Here is an 18,128-nt window from a genome sequence, read left to right on the forward strand (position 1 = left end):
ATCTCTGATATGGTGAACATATACAATGTATGTTGTGTTTCCTCTGCTCTGTATGGGGCAGGGGTATGGGGTCACTGTGAGGGTATTTCCCTGCAGAAGGAGGAAAACAAGTTCTTAAGGAGGCTGTTATGTGTTCCCCCTTCTGCCTCCACCCAGTTGATCCATGAAGAAGTTGGGATCGAGTATATTTCTGACTTAGCAGCAGTTCGGCCACTCTTATTGTGGCGTTCTATTTGGGCTAAGCCAGAGACTCGATTCACCAAGGACATTATCCTTGATTGTATAGGTTTGGATCACTCCTCACGTGTATTGTGGTTAAGATACATACATCGTTGGTATCTACTTCTTTTTAACATTGATGTGTTCCGTGAGCCTGAAAAGGTTGTCTCCATTTCAAAAAAAGAAATTAAGATTACGTTCCTTAATTTTCGAAAGGCCGAACGAGACAAAGCCGTTGGCAATCTTGTTACTATGAAATTTTATAAAGACCTAAATCTAGCACCCGGATTACAATCCTATCTTGTATTTGTGACTCGCCCTTCTCACCAGTATGTCCTAACACGGGTTAGATTGGGCATTGTACACCACTTGGTTGCCTTTCCAAACACAAAAACTAGTTCAAACATACCCTGTCCATGCGATAGCACTTCCAGGCAGAGTAGTTGCCATTTCTTGCTTTTTTGTAAATTTTATCAGTTTTTTAGGTTAAAATACCTTAAACCCATTTTTATTAAATATAATATTTGTACCACACAAACAGCATTGATATTTTTATCTTCATTAGAGAACGAGGAGACCTGTTTCTTTTTGGCTACTTATATTTTAAAATGTACAGCTGCCAGGAAAAGTATTGTATTATAATGTTGTTTACTTACCTGTCTGTACTTATGCTATACAGCTGCCAGGATCTGTTAATGATGATATTACTGTTAAACACTCCTGTCTGTATATATATGCTCTTATTTTTATGATCCATATCAATTCCTGTAATTAAGGTATTATAAAACATAAAGTGGTCCACTGTATTGAATGCTTACTTAATAATTTTAATGTACAGTTCCCATGAAAAGCCTAGTGAGCAACTCCTACTGATCCCCAGCTAGTCATTGTAAGAATGTTCGTATTTTGTAATAACATGATGACCTATAGAGGCATGATCACTTTCTACTTGATGCACTTTAGCCTCTTTTTCTTCTTTTTAGGAATGACTATATGGCGTCCTTTTTAATATTTCAATTATGTATTTCTGCTTGTATGATTTGTATGTACAAATCGAATAAAAGCTTTTGAATTGAATTGAATTGAATTGAAATAGACAGACCTGGACTGACGGGACAATTTTGGTGCAAAAAAGAAGAAAAACAGAGCCGGGTCTTTGTCTCCTGAGCCAAGATATTGGACACTAGATCCAGGGAGAGAATCCTATAGTGAAAAAAAGGTTTTTAATCCAACAGACATGTCAGTGAATCTTTACGGTATAGGAAATACAGGCAAAATCATGGGAGAGGCACAAGAGGACATGGAAATAACTGAGATGTGTTTTAGTTAGTGGGTAATCTCCCACTGAGTTTCAGAGGAAACGTCTGAGGCAATTATACTTCTATATAGCAAAGGGAGGGCCTCTTAAGACATTAGGATACTCTTGAATGAAGGAATATAGTATTGGGCTGGGAGACCTAAGAGACTGTCTCTTGAGATAAGGAAAACTCATGAGGAAAGAGACTGAATCCTAAAACAAATGACAGACTCTGGAACCAATATAAAGATTGCTCAACCAGAGTGAAAGAACCCGGGAGCAATGAGAAAGAAAGACGGATTTAAAAGAACAGGTGAAAAAATAATTTAAATAAATAACGTCAAGGAGTTACTCTTCTGACTGGAAAGAGACCTGAAAGAGAAGTACCTATATAAAGTGCATGCAAGACAAATACATTTAGACTAGTTTTAACCCCTTGCGTGCTTATGACAAGCCCAGCTCGTCATGAGCATTGTGGAGCTGTGCTCATGACGAGCTGGGTTCGTCACAACGGCTGCGGCCACGCGAAATTGATTCCCCGCCTGTGCTGGAGAATCAATGAGTGGGCGGAGTCTTGATGAGCCCAGCTCGTCATGAGCACAGCTCCACTGTGCCTCATGACGAGCTGGGCTCATAACGAGTACCGCGGCGCCGGACGCGCTTCCTCCCCCCAACCCCCCGCACCACGGTGGAATTACCCCCGCGGCAAAGGGGTTAAAAGCAAAGAAAAAATTGTAAAACTGCTACCAAAGACAACCTTTATTTATGAATCTAACTAGTAAGATGCTACTATAGTTTATGCTCTTATTTACTATTAAATAACTGCAACTGAGTCTAATCCCACATTTAAACCCTCCTGCCCTAGGTAACAGTGCAACAGTGGTGGGCTATCACAGACAGAGCTTACCTCACAAGGGCAGTGTTTGACAAATGACTTTTTTCCATGAGGTGTAAGTCAGGAGTGAGTAGCACCTACTCACAAAGAAATCTATGTGAATGGGGCTCAAAGCCCTGAATGGAAATTCATAAAATGAGTGCTCTCTTTGGAACTGCAGCATACTTCACTAAATATTTTTCACTCTAAAACGAATTGCAAATGACACTTTCTTACCTGCCCTGGGACATCCCATTCCAGCATTTGTGCTCGTTCGTTGATGCTGCAGTTACCTTCTCGTTGCAAAGCATGTTTGGAAGAACTACCCAGTAATCTTTGATGTCTTTCAGGTTCGATTTAGCATTTGCAACCTATTACAAACAAACAAACTCTTAATATCTGGGGTTATTCATTCAATCAAAAATCTTTTTATTATTACAGCCTCATTGACAAATTTGATCTTTATAGTCTGTGATGGAAAGGTAACTATTGTAAACAAATGGACTGATATTAACCATTAAATTGCACTCATTAAATGTTTCGCCTTTAGATCTGTTACGTCATATTTATGGAGCCTATGTTCTTCATGCCTTCTTCAATCTCTTGCACCTTTATTAAGACCTTAAAACCTGTTGCCTTTTATCTGCTAAAATCATTACATCTATCAGTTAATTAATTTTATTAAATGGATTTGTATAGAGTGGGCCTAGCAAAGGGGCACTGCTCAAGCAAGAGAGAATAAGGAACAATAACAGTGCAGTGTGCGGAGAAAAAAAATAGTAACCGTTCCAGATTTCTGAGTCCCCTCCAGAAATATACGTTTTAGGTTCTTCCAATCTAACGAGCTGACTTTGAATTTTCATACAGCAGTGATTAAATTGGCAATACACATCTAGGCTTACAGATCTGGCAAGTTATAGATCTGCCACCAATTTAACTCCTTGCGTGCTCATGACGAGCTCAGCTCGTCATGAGACACGGTGGCCGTGTGCTGATGACTAGCTCAGCTCGTCATGACACGTGCAGCGCTCACACGTGGGGCTAATTCCCCCGCGGTGCTGAGCGTTCTGAAAAACAGGCGTGGTCATGACGAGCTCAGCTCGTCATCAGCACAGCGCCACCGTGCAGCGTGATGAGCCGAGCTCGTCACAAGCACCGTGGCGCTGCGCGTGCCCCCCCTCCCTCCTCCCCCCAGCGAAGGGGTTAAGAAAGGTTCAGCTCTTGTTCTTGCTCTGTATGGCTTCAAGGTTGTGGGAGGGAGAACACATTTCATTAGAACATGCACATTCATGTCCAGACAAATTAAAAGGTTCAACCAGCAACGCTGGAGGTACCTGCGTGGATTTCCTGTGTGGGTTTTAGTGAGTAAGACAGTCTAGTTCTGGCTGTCCTTTTGTGTGTTCTGTAGTGGTTCACTGTGGAGTCCGAGATGATCATTTCATAGTTATCACTCAAGACATATACCTACCTTATTCTTTCCACAATCTTTCAAATAATGTCAATAAATGAGATGCTTAGTTTTGGTGTTATTGTGGCCAACCCAGTAACATTAACATTGTGTGTTTTTTTTAGAGGCAGAAGGCAGTCCTTCCTTTGTAATGGTGCCACTGCAGCACTAGCTTGTAGGTCTAGAGAGAAATTCTATATGATCTTAAGTCAAGGGGTACATAGCATGAGATGTTCCATCGACACATGGGATTCTAATTATTTCTAAGTCTAATTGGGAGTCTGGAGCACTGCCTAAATCCCTGGAAACAGAGTGTGAAAGGGGAGGACTGGAGAATGGATCAAGATGGGAGGAACTCAGAGATCACTGTGAGTGCTTTTTTAAGAGCCTCAAAATAATATGTCAATGGCTGCTGTTTTTTCCATGGAACGGTCAGGCTGCACCTATGGTGGGGGAAGCAGAATTGTCATTCTCTTCTTCGCTCAGGGAATGTCAGGCCGTGGGCAGAGGGAAAGGTACCGCCATCGTTACTGTAAATGTAAATGTAGTAGTATTTGTATAGCGCACCGAATCCACCCCGAAGGGGTATCTCAGGCACTTGTATGCATACCGCTGTGGAACCCTTCCTGGCTTTTCCCTGTGAAGTGCCCACTCCTGGGCACCCCCAAGGTGAAGCCAGGCATCCTAGCGTTGTTGGAGCCGTTGTGGAGATTAAGCAAGCTATTGCCCAGATTTGCAGAGTGGGACCCATAATTAGAATAGGCACCGAGGCAAGAATTATCAGGTCCGTGGAAATTGAGCCCAAGACCCGCCGAGGCAGGAATTGAACACTGCATCAGGGTCTGCCGCTCTGACCATTGAGCCACACTTCTCCTCTGTGGAAAGGAGGCAATGAATGAGCTGTTATGTGCACGTCATGCTTATGTCACCATGGGCCGAGCACAAAGAGTTGATTACCTACCATTCCTGTCCGATACAGTAAAGGCACTTTCAACAGCACATTTGGTGACAAAGTTATTGCTGGTAAGAAGCAACCTGAGCATGAGAGAGAGAGAGAGAGAGAGAGAGAGAGAGAGAAAGAGAGAGAGAGCGAGAGCGAGAGCGAGAGCGAGAGAGAGAGAGAGAGAGAGAGAGAGAGAGAGAGAGAGAGGAAATAGGCCTGGTCGAAGAGTGGGCAGGCCAAGCAAACATTAGAAATCATTAGAGACATCGGCAAATGTATATGAGTCCGAAGAGAAGAAGGTAAACTGGGTTTTGGAAATATTAAAGAGAAAGGGAGGGTACCTTAGGGATGGGAATTGTTTTGGGGCAGGGATCCCTATTTAATGTTAGGTTATTTTTAGGGATGTTAGTGTGTACACTATAGCTGAGGTGAGTAGGATGTGAACGCAACTTGTTTCAGAATTAAGAGAACAATTTCACCTCAGACAGGAGTGTCCATTTCATTCCCTCTCCCAACAACCTTTCTTAGTTTTGTAGTATGAAGAGGAAATCCTGAATCTGAGATAAGGCCAAGAGAAAGAAACCACTGTTTTTTTTGTTGCTCAACTGGAATGTGATGCATAAATGTAGTCCATGCACTTACTTTGACAATGGAGCCGCTGGGTAATTGATCCATTTTTTACTGTACTTACTATTTGTAAAGTTGAAACATGGCATTATGCTTTGACATTTATTTATGTATATTTCACTTTTGCTTGGAGCACCTATCTTTACTACACATGCATTTTAATATTTTTTTCTATAAAATGAGTATTAACTTTAGAACTTTACAAAATGTAGCTAAGTCATACACTAATGACAAATATAAATTTAGGCAGAGAAGGTCAAGAAAGGTGTGTGGTCATGTGTCAGTACTTATGAGGTCCACTTCTAGAGCACTGATCAAGTGCTAGGAAGCAATTGAAAAGTGTTGCTTAGAGTGTCAAAAGAATATCCCAAAAATACATGTAGCAAATGATGCAGCAAGGTCAGATATGAGTGCCGGGTGGCCATACTGTTTCCATTATACTAGGCAGAAACGCCATAATTGAGGGGAGAGTAGTACTGGTTGGAGCTGGAAGAGTTTTTGAAGCCCAACGTCATGAAGTGAAAAGCTTGTTTAGACTCAGATGGCTGTTGGATCCATGTGAAATCACCTTTACGTTGATAACAGGTAGATTGGCAATTCATTTCAATAATGCAGTAATTTCAGGACCTAATGAGGTTAAGGAATGATTTTCAGAAGATGTAAAACACGCTCTTTTTATGTATACCTACATAGTTTTCATAGGATAATAGGGCATACAGAAGAGAGAGGCAAGATACAGGTCATGTTGGAATGTTCTCAGCAAAAGAACGGGACAAGGGTCATGGGCATTTTTTGTTCACGTAAACAAGAGGACAACTTGTGTCAGAGAGGATTGGTTGGAGATATGGACAAATCCTTGGTTCAGCTGGTATGGAAGAGTTGGAGATCTTTGCTTGGGGTAAGTGTTTATATGGTTAGCGCTAGGGGTGTTGGTAAAGTATTTGTAGGAGAGAAAGCACTGGGAATGGAAGCAAAATGACCACCTGGTGTTTGTTAGTTTTGGAATTGGAACATTCTGATCCTGGGGTTTGAAGGCGCCACTGGAGATCCCTCATTTATAGAAACTCTCAACAGACTCTACCACTTTAAGCAAAAATCAGCCCATTTCCCTGCTGTCCTGCATTGTCAAAATGGGGGACATGAAAGTAAATTACCAGAGGCTAACAACAACTTGGACTCTTCACAGACTTCACAGACTTGGTTGCAGGCACTGCACAGTATGGCAGTCTCACCGTTTCTCTCCTTAAGAACAAGGGTGCATTGCTGCCCAGACCCTATTAAATCTCTCTGCAGCCTTTGACACTATGCCCCATTCAGTCTGGGGCAGTATAATTTTGGCAATACCCTTTCATGACTTGCCTATGCCATATATGGATCACTGAAATAATATCGAGGGTCAAAATATCGACTTGCAAAAATATCGTGGACAAAATATCGACAGTCAAAATATCGAGTTTGTATCTACAAACAGGTAAGTACAAAAATATCGAGTACAAAATATCGTTTACAATAATATAGTTATAAAAAATATCGACTTTGTTAAAAACAGTGTTTAATTAAATTAATATTAAAATTTAATTACTAAAATATACTTAAAAATACTTAAATTAAATTATAATAATTAAATAATAAATGAAATTAATAAAAATAATTTTTTACAATCATATTTGTAAAAACATATATATATAATAACATACTATATTTAAATAAGATACTATTATATTACCGTACAATACCAGAAGTGTAAAAAATACTATTCCCACTCCAAAGAGTATCGACGGTCACATTATCGACTTGCAAAAATATCGTTTAAAAACTGAAAACTGACCCTGAACCCTAAAAATACCCCTTTACCAAAAAACCCAAAACTGACCCTGAACCCTAAAAATACCCCTTTACCCAAAAACTGAAAACTGACCCTGAACCCTAAAAATGCCCCTTTACCCAAAAACTGAAAACTGACCCTGAACCCTAAAAATACCCCTTTACCCAAGAACTGAAAACTGACCCTGAACCCTAAAAATACCCCTTTACCCATGAACTGAAAACTGACCCTGAACCCTTAAAAATACCCCTTTACCCAAAAACTGAAAACTGACCCTGAACCCTAAAAATACCCCTTTAACCTAAAACTGAAAACTGACCCTGAACCCTAAAAATGCCCCTTTACCCAAAAACTGAAAACTGACCCTGAACCCTAAAAATACCCCTTTACCCTAAAACTGAAAACTGACCCAAAACCCTAAAAATGCCCCTTTACCCAAAAACTGAAAACTGACCTTGAACCCTAAAAATACTCCTTTACCCAAAATTTATCAATATTATTTAATTACCAATTAATTATTAATTAACAATAACAATAAAGTAAATATATTAGCACATTAGCTGTAATTATTTTAATAATTAATATTATTTTTTCCCAATTAATTACTTAACAATAACACAAAATTATATATATTAAAAATGTACTCTAATTAATGTAATTAACTAATTACAATTAATTAATTACCAATTAATTACTAATACAAAATATGTACAAAATTATATTAATTAATTAACTAATTAATATTAATTATTTATCAATTAATTATTAATTAAAAATATTTACAAACATATATTAATTAATTAATTATTATTAAATTACTTCCCACCCTATTCCCCTATAAACCCACAACCCGCTACAGAATTATATTACGCAATTATTATAAAAACAAAATTCATTTAATAAAATATTTTATAACATTAATACATACTTTTCACACATATTATTACATAAAAATACACTATAAAATATTATATATTATTAAAAATTCGATATTTTTGCTATCTATATTTTATACAGTCGATATTACTTCACTTACCTGAAAAACCATATTTTTGTAGTCAATATTATGTCCAGTCGATATTTTGTCCAGTCTATATTTAAAACTCGATATTATGTCCAGTCGATATTTTGGAGTCGATATTTTGTCTGTGCACCGCCATATATATGTGAATGTAGTACCATATATTTCTGTTCTTTAATATCAATAACGTAAAGTGGTGCACTTGACTGGAATATTGAAGGTGCCTTTGTTGTATAATTCAGATATTTATTTGAGCGTGAATACTAATATTTCCTTATCGTGGTACCAAATGGCAGTTTTCATATATATCTGCATTTTTGTAGTTGGAATAATTTTGTTACCTCTATATAGGTAGGCTTTCCTGTTTTCAGTTTCTATTTTTGGTAAATTCTGTTGGTGTTTTTTCAGTGTTTTCCAGTGATATCAATACCATAAAAAAACATTGGTTATCAGTGGTTACCCATTTTCGCTCCATTAAAAACAACAGAAAAAGTGTTTTTCCGGTGCTTATGGAGCGTTTTGCTTTTATTATTGCTTGCTTTCTGCACTGATAATGCATGACATATAGAAAGTGTACCACAGTGTACGTGAGGTCCAAATACATTTTTTCAAATCAAACTTATTTTAGTACACCATAAACTACCTTCTTCAGTGAGTCTTTCAACATGCACACTCTTTCCTTCCCATGTAAACTTTTATCTGTGAAAAGTCCCTCTCAACATTGACGGATGCACTATTGTTTCACCGGAAGGAGCTTGTGCTCCAAACCATCGAACCAGGACTGCAGCAGGCTGTGGCCAGATCAGGGCTCAGACCAGGGCACATGGGAGGGGTTCGTCCACAGCAGAGGCAAGGAGAGGCCCCCAGGGAGCACCATACAACAGCCCTTCTCTAGTGACAGTTCTTGCGCATGTTTTACCAAATGTATTTGCTCCCGAATTCTCAATTCACCTCTTGATTGCAGTAACATTATTACTGCTGGGGGCTCTATCCCTCAAAGTGAACGCCCAACTGTAGATTAGGGCCTCAGTAGGGTCTGTCTACAGCATGCACCTCTACCAACCCTGCGGTCATACACAACAGAGTTGCTTCTTACTCGACCAACCAGAAAGCACCTTTGGGGCCTCTACAAGAGGTAGGAGAGGACTATGGCAGCACAATTGCAGTGACATGCTGAATTTGTAAGAGCAATATCAGCATATGCCTCTTAATGTTCAGTAGAAATTGGCATTTTGTGCTCACTTTGTGACTTCATCAACTTTGTAGAGCTGCTGCCAGACTGGTAAGATCACAGCATAGTGCTACCGGACTCTGAATACCAGTCCCGGGCAGCTCAGAGAGTGCAGCAGACAAAAAGACCAATCAGCAATGTATGCCTGATGGTGCTGAAAGAGTAGCTACACCACACAAGGCCTAGTTGGATCCCTAGTCTGTCTGTTTTTCTGACACATTCCAGCTGGAGACCACTTCGCCAATGTAGGGCCCGAGGGTACGCCAAGTGTCAAAGTACTGTGCAGAGCGACATTAAATGATCTCTCTATGACTGGGTTGGTACGATCACAATCTAGTACTACCTGACTTAAAATCCTTGTTCCTCATAGAGCTGAGACTGGAGTGCGGTCAGCATAAAAAACACTCACTCTATGCACAGGCCCACAAGTGAGGCACCAGCTATCTTGTTCAAACATCTATTCTTCTGGCTTTTCTGTTGCTTGTTCCAGGAATGGGCCCTGATAGAGGCTGGGCAAGGAAGAGGGTTGACAAAGATCCAACCATAGTTGCCAGGAGTGTGTATGAGCTGAAAATGGATAATAAATTCAGAGTTGTTCAGTGCAGGGAGCTCCAAAGAGATGCAAGGCACTGTGCCAACAGATATAGATGCAAGGTATATTAACAGATATAAGCACTCTGCCATCAGACAAAAAAGTGTACCAGCATATGAAAGGTGCATCGCTACAAATACAAAGGCTCGTTACGGCACCTCGTTGTTGATGACAGATGATGGAGTGGTTTGACATCAGTAGGACATCAGTAGCAGCCACCACGTCCTCTCAAGGAACGAGTCAAGTACTGCCTTCTGCGGTCTTGGTGGTGACTGCTGGAGGGTGGACAGCATCACTCATACACTTTATCACTGTGGCCTTGTGAGAACCACTTGATGGGGATTTTGAAATGCTACTTTGTGCCAGAAAGTGACAAGTGCTCTTTCAAAAATCTAGCCCGCTTTGCCCATAACCAGCTCACCCACAGAGCCTTCCTTCTTCCCCTCTCCTATTTATGGAGTTTTCTGGAGACATTTGCCTTCGGTAATTATCAAGTGCAGTTAAAGGAAATGTAAATGTGTGGGTGCGGGGCTGTGGCCTTTCTTACTAAGTGGTGCTGAGCAGCCAGGCTGTTAATTTTAAAATTGTTCAAAGGCACTGACCCACCTTTCTGTTAAAGGAAGGGGGAAGGTTTAAGCTCCCTGCCCTTCAGCGCTACTCAAAGGGATAGCATGGGAGACAGAATTTTGAAACCAAACCGTGTACATAAAGGCAAAATGTGCATGTGAAATGGGTCCACCGTTGCGGCTTGACAACCAATGCTCTTCCTGTAAGCAATAAAGCGACCCTATTATGGCTTTCCCTATTTCTGAATATACCCCTTTTCTGTGTCCTTATATAGATTGTGCCGCTATTGAGGTTTTCTCTTGAGCTATGAAACAGCTAGGTTTGTGCTCTGCTTGTGTGTTATAAAAATCTTCTTTTGGAGTTGCCAGCATATTGTTTAGCACTCCTCTTATGACCTAGTCAAATTTCACAACTAACCCCCAATTGGTTTTTACGTGCATATTGTGAGCTACTCCCTTTTGTGACATGCCTCGATGCTACAATGCTCCCTTAGTGACTTATTTATAAATTGCACTACACCCCTATTTTATGACTTGCGTGTTTATTATTTTTTTTGTAATAGGGATTCACTTCCCTGCTGTGCTTGTATGTTTGGCTTGTGTGTATACTGTGAGGCCAATGTGGCTACCTGCTTAATGTGGCCCAGAGGACGCCTCAAGGTACTGTAGAATGTACAGATGTACCCAAGCTCTGCCTGCTGTACTGTAAATAAACTAGGGCAACTTCAATTAAATAAAAATCTCAACATATGCTGAATAATACAATAATAAGGAATAGTGACACCAAGTATAAAGAAAAGTACAAAAATGTTTATTGGTTATATATTATATATATGGTAGTCAATCTAAAAAAGAGAGAGAGAACTGATCATTATGCATCTATCAGAGAAAATTACTTAAGCTATATGTTTAGCTTCGATCGATCATCATACATTTATGCTTATAAATTGATTATTGACAGTGCTTAGTCTTTAGATCAGAGTACAAATCATTGGTCAGCAGATGTTGTTATTGTAGAAGATATGCATTGAACACATAATTTATCGGGTGGTTTCCAAGTTGTCCCTCAACGCGCGTTTCGGAGCACACACTGCTTTCCTCAGGAGTTCCACCTCCAAAATAGTATGTTCACTTGAAGATAAATATTGGATTCTATATTTGACTAGTCCTTGTCAAAGTAAGTACAATTGGCCAATATGACTGAAAATTGCAGGTACCCCAGTTTATTGAGCACAAAAAGGTTTAAATATGAGATGAAATGGCTCACGAAGAAACCCAGGGCTGTCTCAATGCTGAATTGAATAGATGCTTGTAAAAATGCAACAGGCCAGGAATCGGATGACTATGTATCCTCAATGTACAGATTTTCGTAATATGTGCTTAATTGCAGTAATGCTAGTTATGAGGATGAACTGCTAATACAAAAACGTGCTGAAGCCTTTACGTTAATTGTTGGCAAAGTATGGGCAGATCAGGACCTTCGGCTGGATATGTGTCAGGCGTCCGTTTTCAATGTCGAGTAACACACTCTGCCTGCACACGTGATTAATATTTCCTAACCTCAGGTTTTTATTCACACTTCAAAAACAGGCAATGTTTATATTGAATTCTATTTATATGAGAGGCAGGGGATAAAAACAAAATACAAAGAATGTTAAAATACTGAGCCAACCAGTATTAACAAACACTTAAACGCTCCTTCTTGTAAAACGCACATAAGATTGATGAAATGCTGAGCTAAGTATCCTGGCCAGTGAGGCAAAGGCTTTCTTAAATTATCTGATTAATTTAATGACCTGGTCACCGTCACATAAGGTTGCATTCCTCTGTGTAACATGAGCCCCGATTTCAGTAAATACCCCACGGGAATAACTGAACCAAAGCCATCGTGCTGGGTACGGTCCCTCTCCTAACACCAACACAGACTCAGCGTCGGCGATTCCAAATTAACAATAATTTGAGAACTACCCTAAATGATTAAATGCTGCACAAATACAAAAAACAGTAGTGAATACTAGTGTTGCATCAACAAAAAAATAGAGTGGTTTTAATTTGTAACAGAGCCATCAGTCAGGGGTTCAATCAAGTACTTTTCCTCAGATGTTAATGTTGAGGACTTTTCTCCCAGCAGAGAATGGATCCCCTGGGGGGCTACAGGTGCCTCTCATAAAAGAAACTGGGGGCAGGAGAGATGGAGAGTCGACTGCACAGCTAGAAGCACTCCAATTAAGTGACTAGATAGCAGAGCTGAATTGTTATCAAGGCGCCTGCTGCAGTGATCTGTGTGCATCCGGCCCGATTCGAGTTAGGCGAAAGCATAGATTTTCTTTTGCCAAAGGTGATTAATCAGCGTCGGACGGGAGCGGGATGGTGTGCAGGAAAGCTACGGACACTGGGAGGGGGGGCGGGATGAGCAAGGATGGCCACGGATAGCAGGAGGAGGGGGAAGGAAAAAAATAGCACCATGAACAGCGGGAGGAGGGAGAGATTGGAATTACCGATGCGTAGCTTGGATGCTGTTTTGTACTGCTTTGTCTCCCTCAAGTGGCCAAGCAGTGCAACAAATGTAAAAAATCAGCGATACTCAGTTTAAACCGGGTCACCTGATTTGCAGCCGGTAGGGTAATTTCAGGCACAGTCGGTTTTAACCGAATTCCGGACAGCCTATATATAGGCTAATGCATTCATTTGAATAGTATCATGAATTTATTTTATAACTGTATATGTATCTTAACCATGCATTAAAATGTGTATCGAAGTGTCTTGCTACGTTAGCTTGACCAAAGCTCTTAAGCATTTTACACTGTATTGTTTAACCTTCATTGTGAATGTTTGCTCTGGTTTCAATGTTTTTGTCTTTGCAGGTGCATTCATATGATCTCATAGTTGTTGAAAGGCATATTGTGTATGATAGATATTGAGGCTCAGGAGAGGAACATTTGGCAATGATGAGATACAACATGAATAGATTTCCTCCCTTTATTCCTTAGCGTATCTAGAGATGGGGGGAATCCAAGGACGTTCTGATGTTCAGACCATGAGATGGGAGTATTGAGTAAGGTTGCCAAGTTCTACTCTGAGAAGGTGGAAAGTACTGGGACACTTGATGTGGGATTCTCCAATGTACTGTGGAAGCTTATTTGGTGGTCACACTTTAGCTTTAGGCAGATTCCTTTAAGACTCAGAAGGGTACAGACCTCTTTGCTATATTTCTGTTGTGTGGCTTTATGCAATGCAATATTTCTGATTTTGGAGAACTTCTACAGAAGTCTCTACAATGCTGATACCTTCCTGATGTATAGGATTTAATTAGGGTACCCCGATTAAATAGCATTAGTTTAGTATTTGTTTTTGATAATTCGCTCACCTTTTCTTCCACGATCATAAAATTTTCTTGTTTGTTTTTTCTACTTTACGATGATTCAAAATATGCTGCCACTTCTTCATCTTCATTCTCAATTTATTTTGTTTCACCTGTGATAGGATCATGCTTGGACTACTCTACCTCTGTACACCTTAGACTGCCCCATCTACCTGTTAAATCACCTACAACTGACAAAGAATGCGGCAGAGCATCTTCTAAAGGACAATCCCCACCAGGCTGATATTTCTATTCACTTAATCAATTTACTTTGGCTGCCATTTACAAACATTTTATTTTCAAGAGGTTATGTATTTTTTAAAGCCATATTGGCAAATGTACCACCTTCTTTTAAAACACTTTCAATGTATATATTCCCTCCAGAACATTATCTTCGCTATAGTCAGGATTTTGGTTGTAGTGAAGATTGGGAAAGTGCTTTTTTCCCTTTCAGACAACCAAGAGTTGCAATCTTTTTCCTTTTGCGCCTGTAAAAATTGCTCACCATTTGAAATTCTGTATGCAGCGCACAGACAGCCTGGCTAGTCTACCAGTAAAACATCGATGGCCTCTGAAAACGGATTTCTGAGCTTTCAGTACCAGGACACTCTCACGGGCATTTGCACTCTCTACAAATCCATAAAATAAAATAAAAGCTAAGGAGTGAATGTTTGACGTGGATTTTGTTTCTGGGGCAGGAGTTGCAAAACTACTCGAGGCCAAGGCTGAAATCTGTCGAAATTTGGTGAGTTAAGGTGTGGCTTCACTAAGGATTTTCTTTGTTTGATTACATTTGTTTGTTACATTTTGAGCAGTTTAGCTTCCGTATCCATTTTATTGAGTGTTTTGTAGGTGACGAGCATTGAATTTAATGTGACATTAGCTGGGGTTGAGAAAGCAGATAGTAAGATGGCCATAACATTAATAGCCCATGGTAAGCACATCTGTAGGCTCTGTATATGGTTTTGCATTGCTTAAGGAAGACACTGATGTGCTACTAGGAGGCCCATGGTGCATTGCGCTTCATGTGCATGGCATGGCTCTTTAGCGTAGCCTATATTTTATCGGTAGATGCAGGGGCATTGGGTGAGTTACCCACGCAAACACCTCAATCAATAAAGGTATGTCTAGTAGATGAGGCTGAGAGACGCCTAGAGTTCTTTGCCTGCAATTAAGAAGACCACAGTTTCTAAGTAGCTGGTCAAGGTCCCTGAGATGTTTGAAAAGTGAGTGAGGATGGGATGGAACAGAAGGCTTTAGGCTGAGAATGACTAAGTAGGGAAGAACTATATACAGTAATGAGGTCATCACTTCATTTCTGACCTTGGTAACCCTTCTGAATTTTGTAGCTAGATTTCCAGGGAATGCAAGTGGATAGTTGTAGGGTGATGTCGGCTGTGGGAGACAAACATGATTTGTGAGTGAAGGTGACTTTTTGGGCGCAGATGATGGGTTAAGGGAATGTCACTTATTTTTTAGTTGGGTACTGGAGGCGGGGTACTGGAAATGATATTTGGCCCTAGGGTTGGGGAGACGTTGCAGCTGTGAGTTTGACGGTAATGCCGATACATGGGATAGGTTGATGATCGATATCTGTTTGGGAGAAATCATTTTAGAGTTAGTTATGCTCTTCCTAGCCTCGACTCTTGGTTCTTTACTTTGGTGTTTTCTTATTTATGCAACAGTAGCTGGGCTGCAATTGTTGGGGTGGAGTGAGAGATTAAATGCTTTTATTAACACAATTTCATTTTCACAAACTTGGAGCTCTCCAAAGACGCCTCTTTACCAATACGTGTAGACGAATGGAGAACATGTTGGAAAGGTTCTATACTAAAAGTTCCTACCAGTTTTTCCAGTGCTTGTCCAGTTGTTTTTTCTTCCAGGTTAGACATTCTGCGTCGCCTTGTCTCTTCACCAGCCACGACTTCTGTGCTTACTTTCAAATTTCCACAATTTTGAAAAACCTAGGAAAAATGAGCAAGAGCAAAATGAAGTTTTTTAAAGTTACATTACCAATTGATTTACCATCTTTCTCTTTTTATGGGTCAAGGTTACGACCCCTGGATCTCTACTTATTGCTATTCAGCTGCAGTTTCCATTTAAGGGGGAGGCATACTGTCGGCAGATACAAATGAATGCACTGATGATATTAAATTAAACATTTGTATGGGGACACACAACCTAAGTTTCTCCATGGCACATGAAAAATCAAGGGGCCCTATGCAAGAACTGGCCCTGAATGTCCAAAGTCAACACTGCACAATAGAGCCGTCTTTGCAAATGTAGAGCACTCTACTATTGTTACTGCTGGTTGTAACCAAAAAAAGAGAGTCACATTCGTAAGTGGGTATCAAGAGGCACCACTCCCTCCTATAGCTGCATAGCAATGGTTACTAACTGTAGAGGCCAGGTGCCAGCCATTCACAAAGTGGAGGCGGCCATTTCAAAAAAGGTGTGCAAACTGCAAACCAGAAAGGATGCAGCAGACAACAATTTCACGATAGGCACCTTTCGGTGGCTTTAAGACACCTGTCCTGGGGACTGGCAACACAATATGAGCACAATGCAAAGGTTGTGTGACAGTTGTGAAAATACATTTCATTTGCGTCTTGAATACATGCTTTTTAATTTTGGTATACATATAATAATTCAACCAAGCAAAAGCTTCGATAGTGTAGGCTGGGCTGCACACAGGAAAGCCACTCACAGGTAGCTTGAGAGCTACTGGTAGCTCACGAGCTACTCGTTGGAGAGACCTGATTGTGGATAATATGCATCATTTGCCAAGAGTTGTGATAATATAAAACATCTGTCACAGTTTGAAGTGGGACTATGTCGAAAGAGGCGATGTACTGACACTCAGTACCAACTTTATTGCTGGGTTAAAGGGGTTGTTGAATTCTGCGACCTAGGACCATTTCATCTGAACTGCTGGGCATCCTGATAATATGACACTGAGGCAAATATGTCATCCTGCCATGTGGGCACGCTTGGGAAAACTCAAAGTCGGTTTCGGTAAATAAAGGTGTGTGTCAAGGTTGTTCACTTGCCCTACTTCTTTTCTCACTATGTGTGTGGGGTGTAATTGTAAAGCGCACTGTGACTCCAAGGAGTATCCTGGCGCTGAAGACCGCTGGGGAACCCGTCCTGGTTTTCCCTGTGAGATGGTCCCTTTCTGGGTATCTCCAAGGTGAGACCAGGCATCCCCGGCGTCTGTGGGGGGCCGTTGTATAGATGAGGCAAGCTTAATGCCCAGAGTTGCCGAGTGTGTTCCACATTTGTACTAACTTGAAGAGGTGTGGTGCAGTGGCCAGGGCAGCTGACTTCGGAACATAGGGTTCATGGTTCAATCCCCAGCTCCGTTGACAGCTCAGCTCAGCACCATGTGACTCCGGGCAATAGCTCACTTAATTTCCACGACGGCCCACAGCACCTTGAGACCCGTAAGGGTGAGTAGTTTGTGCTTTACAAATACGGATTTATATTTATTTATCAAGTGGTAGAGTTGGGGAGAGCTGGCATTTGTGATGTGCCACTGCTCTATCTCGCAGATGCCATATTGGTTCCAGTTTTATAAATAATGACAGGGCATCCCATTAATTAAGAGGAACCTAGGGTTAACCTACAAAAGGCAATACGTGCCCCCTCCTAGGACAACAATAATAACTATAATGGAACAAACCCAGATATGAATAATCAATACTGATATTCGCAAGCACAGGACACATGCATCACATCAACAGTAACTTATATGTATTGAAATCATGAACATATAAAACAAGATGCAAAAGTGAAATAGTGCAGATGACGTAGTGCTCAGTGCAGTGAAGATGCTGCAGGTATGGATAATGTAGAAGTAATTTGTAACAAAATAACATTTATAGCTCCATAATAAATATGCATACAATTGACGAATGCAGTCCCAGTGCCTGTCTGATGATTGATAAGATGCTGGAAAAGTGTGATAAGCCCACTAGAAATCAATTATCTATGAGAGGATAAGAAGTGAAAGTCTTATGCTTCTTCTCCACCCCTGAATCATACAGTCTGCCCATCCCAAAACCACAGTCATGACTCTCTAATGATCACATGATCAGGCTTGGATCCCCGATCTGATCACGTGAT

The 18,128-nt window shown here is 40.5% G+C and overlaps 1 protein-coding gene across 1 annotated transcript in view; it reads right to left on the bottom strand.

The window, feature by feature from the left end:
* Positions 1 to 18,128, bottom strand: part of GPC1 (glypican 1) — a 415,429-nt gene that overhangs the window by 38,448 nt on the left and 358,853 nt on the right. Inside the window, exons 6-7 of the mRNA XM_086943806.1 lie at positions 15,848 to 15,967; positions 2,628 to 2,761 (exon numbers count right to left, since the gene is read on the bottom strand). Coding sequence (XP_086799932.1) covers positions 2,628 to 2,761; positions 15,848 to 15,967 — 254 coding nt within the window. The remainder of the gene's footprint in view (positions 1 to 2,627; positions 2,762 to 15,847; positions 15,968 to 18,128) is intronic.

Source organism: Lissotriton vulgaris, chromosome 11 (genome assembly GCF_964263255.1).
Source record: "Lissotriton vulgaris chromosome 11, aLisVul1.2, whole genome shotgun sequence".
In the NCBI taxonomy this organism is placed as follows: domain Eukaryota; kingdom Metazoa; phylum Chordata; class Amphibia; order Caudata; family Salamandridae; genus Lissotriton; species Lissotriton vulgaris.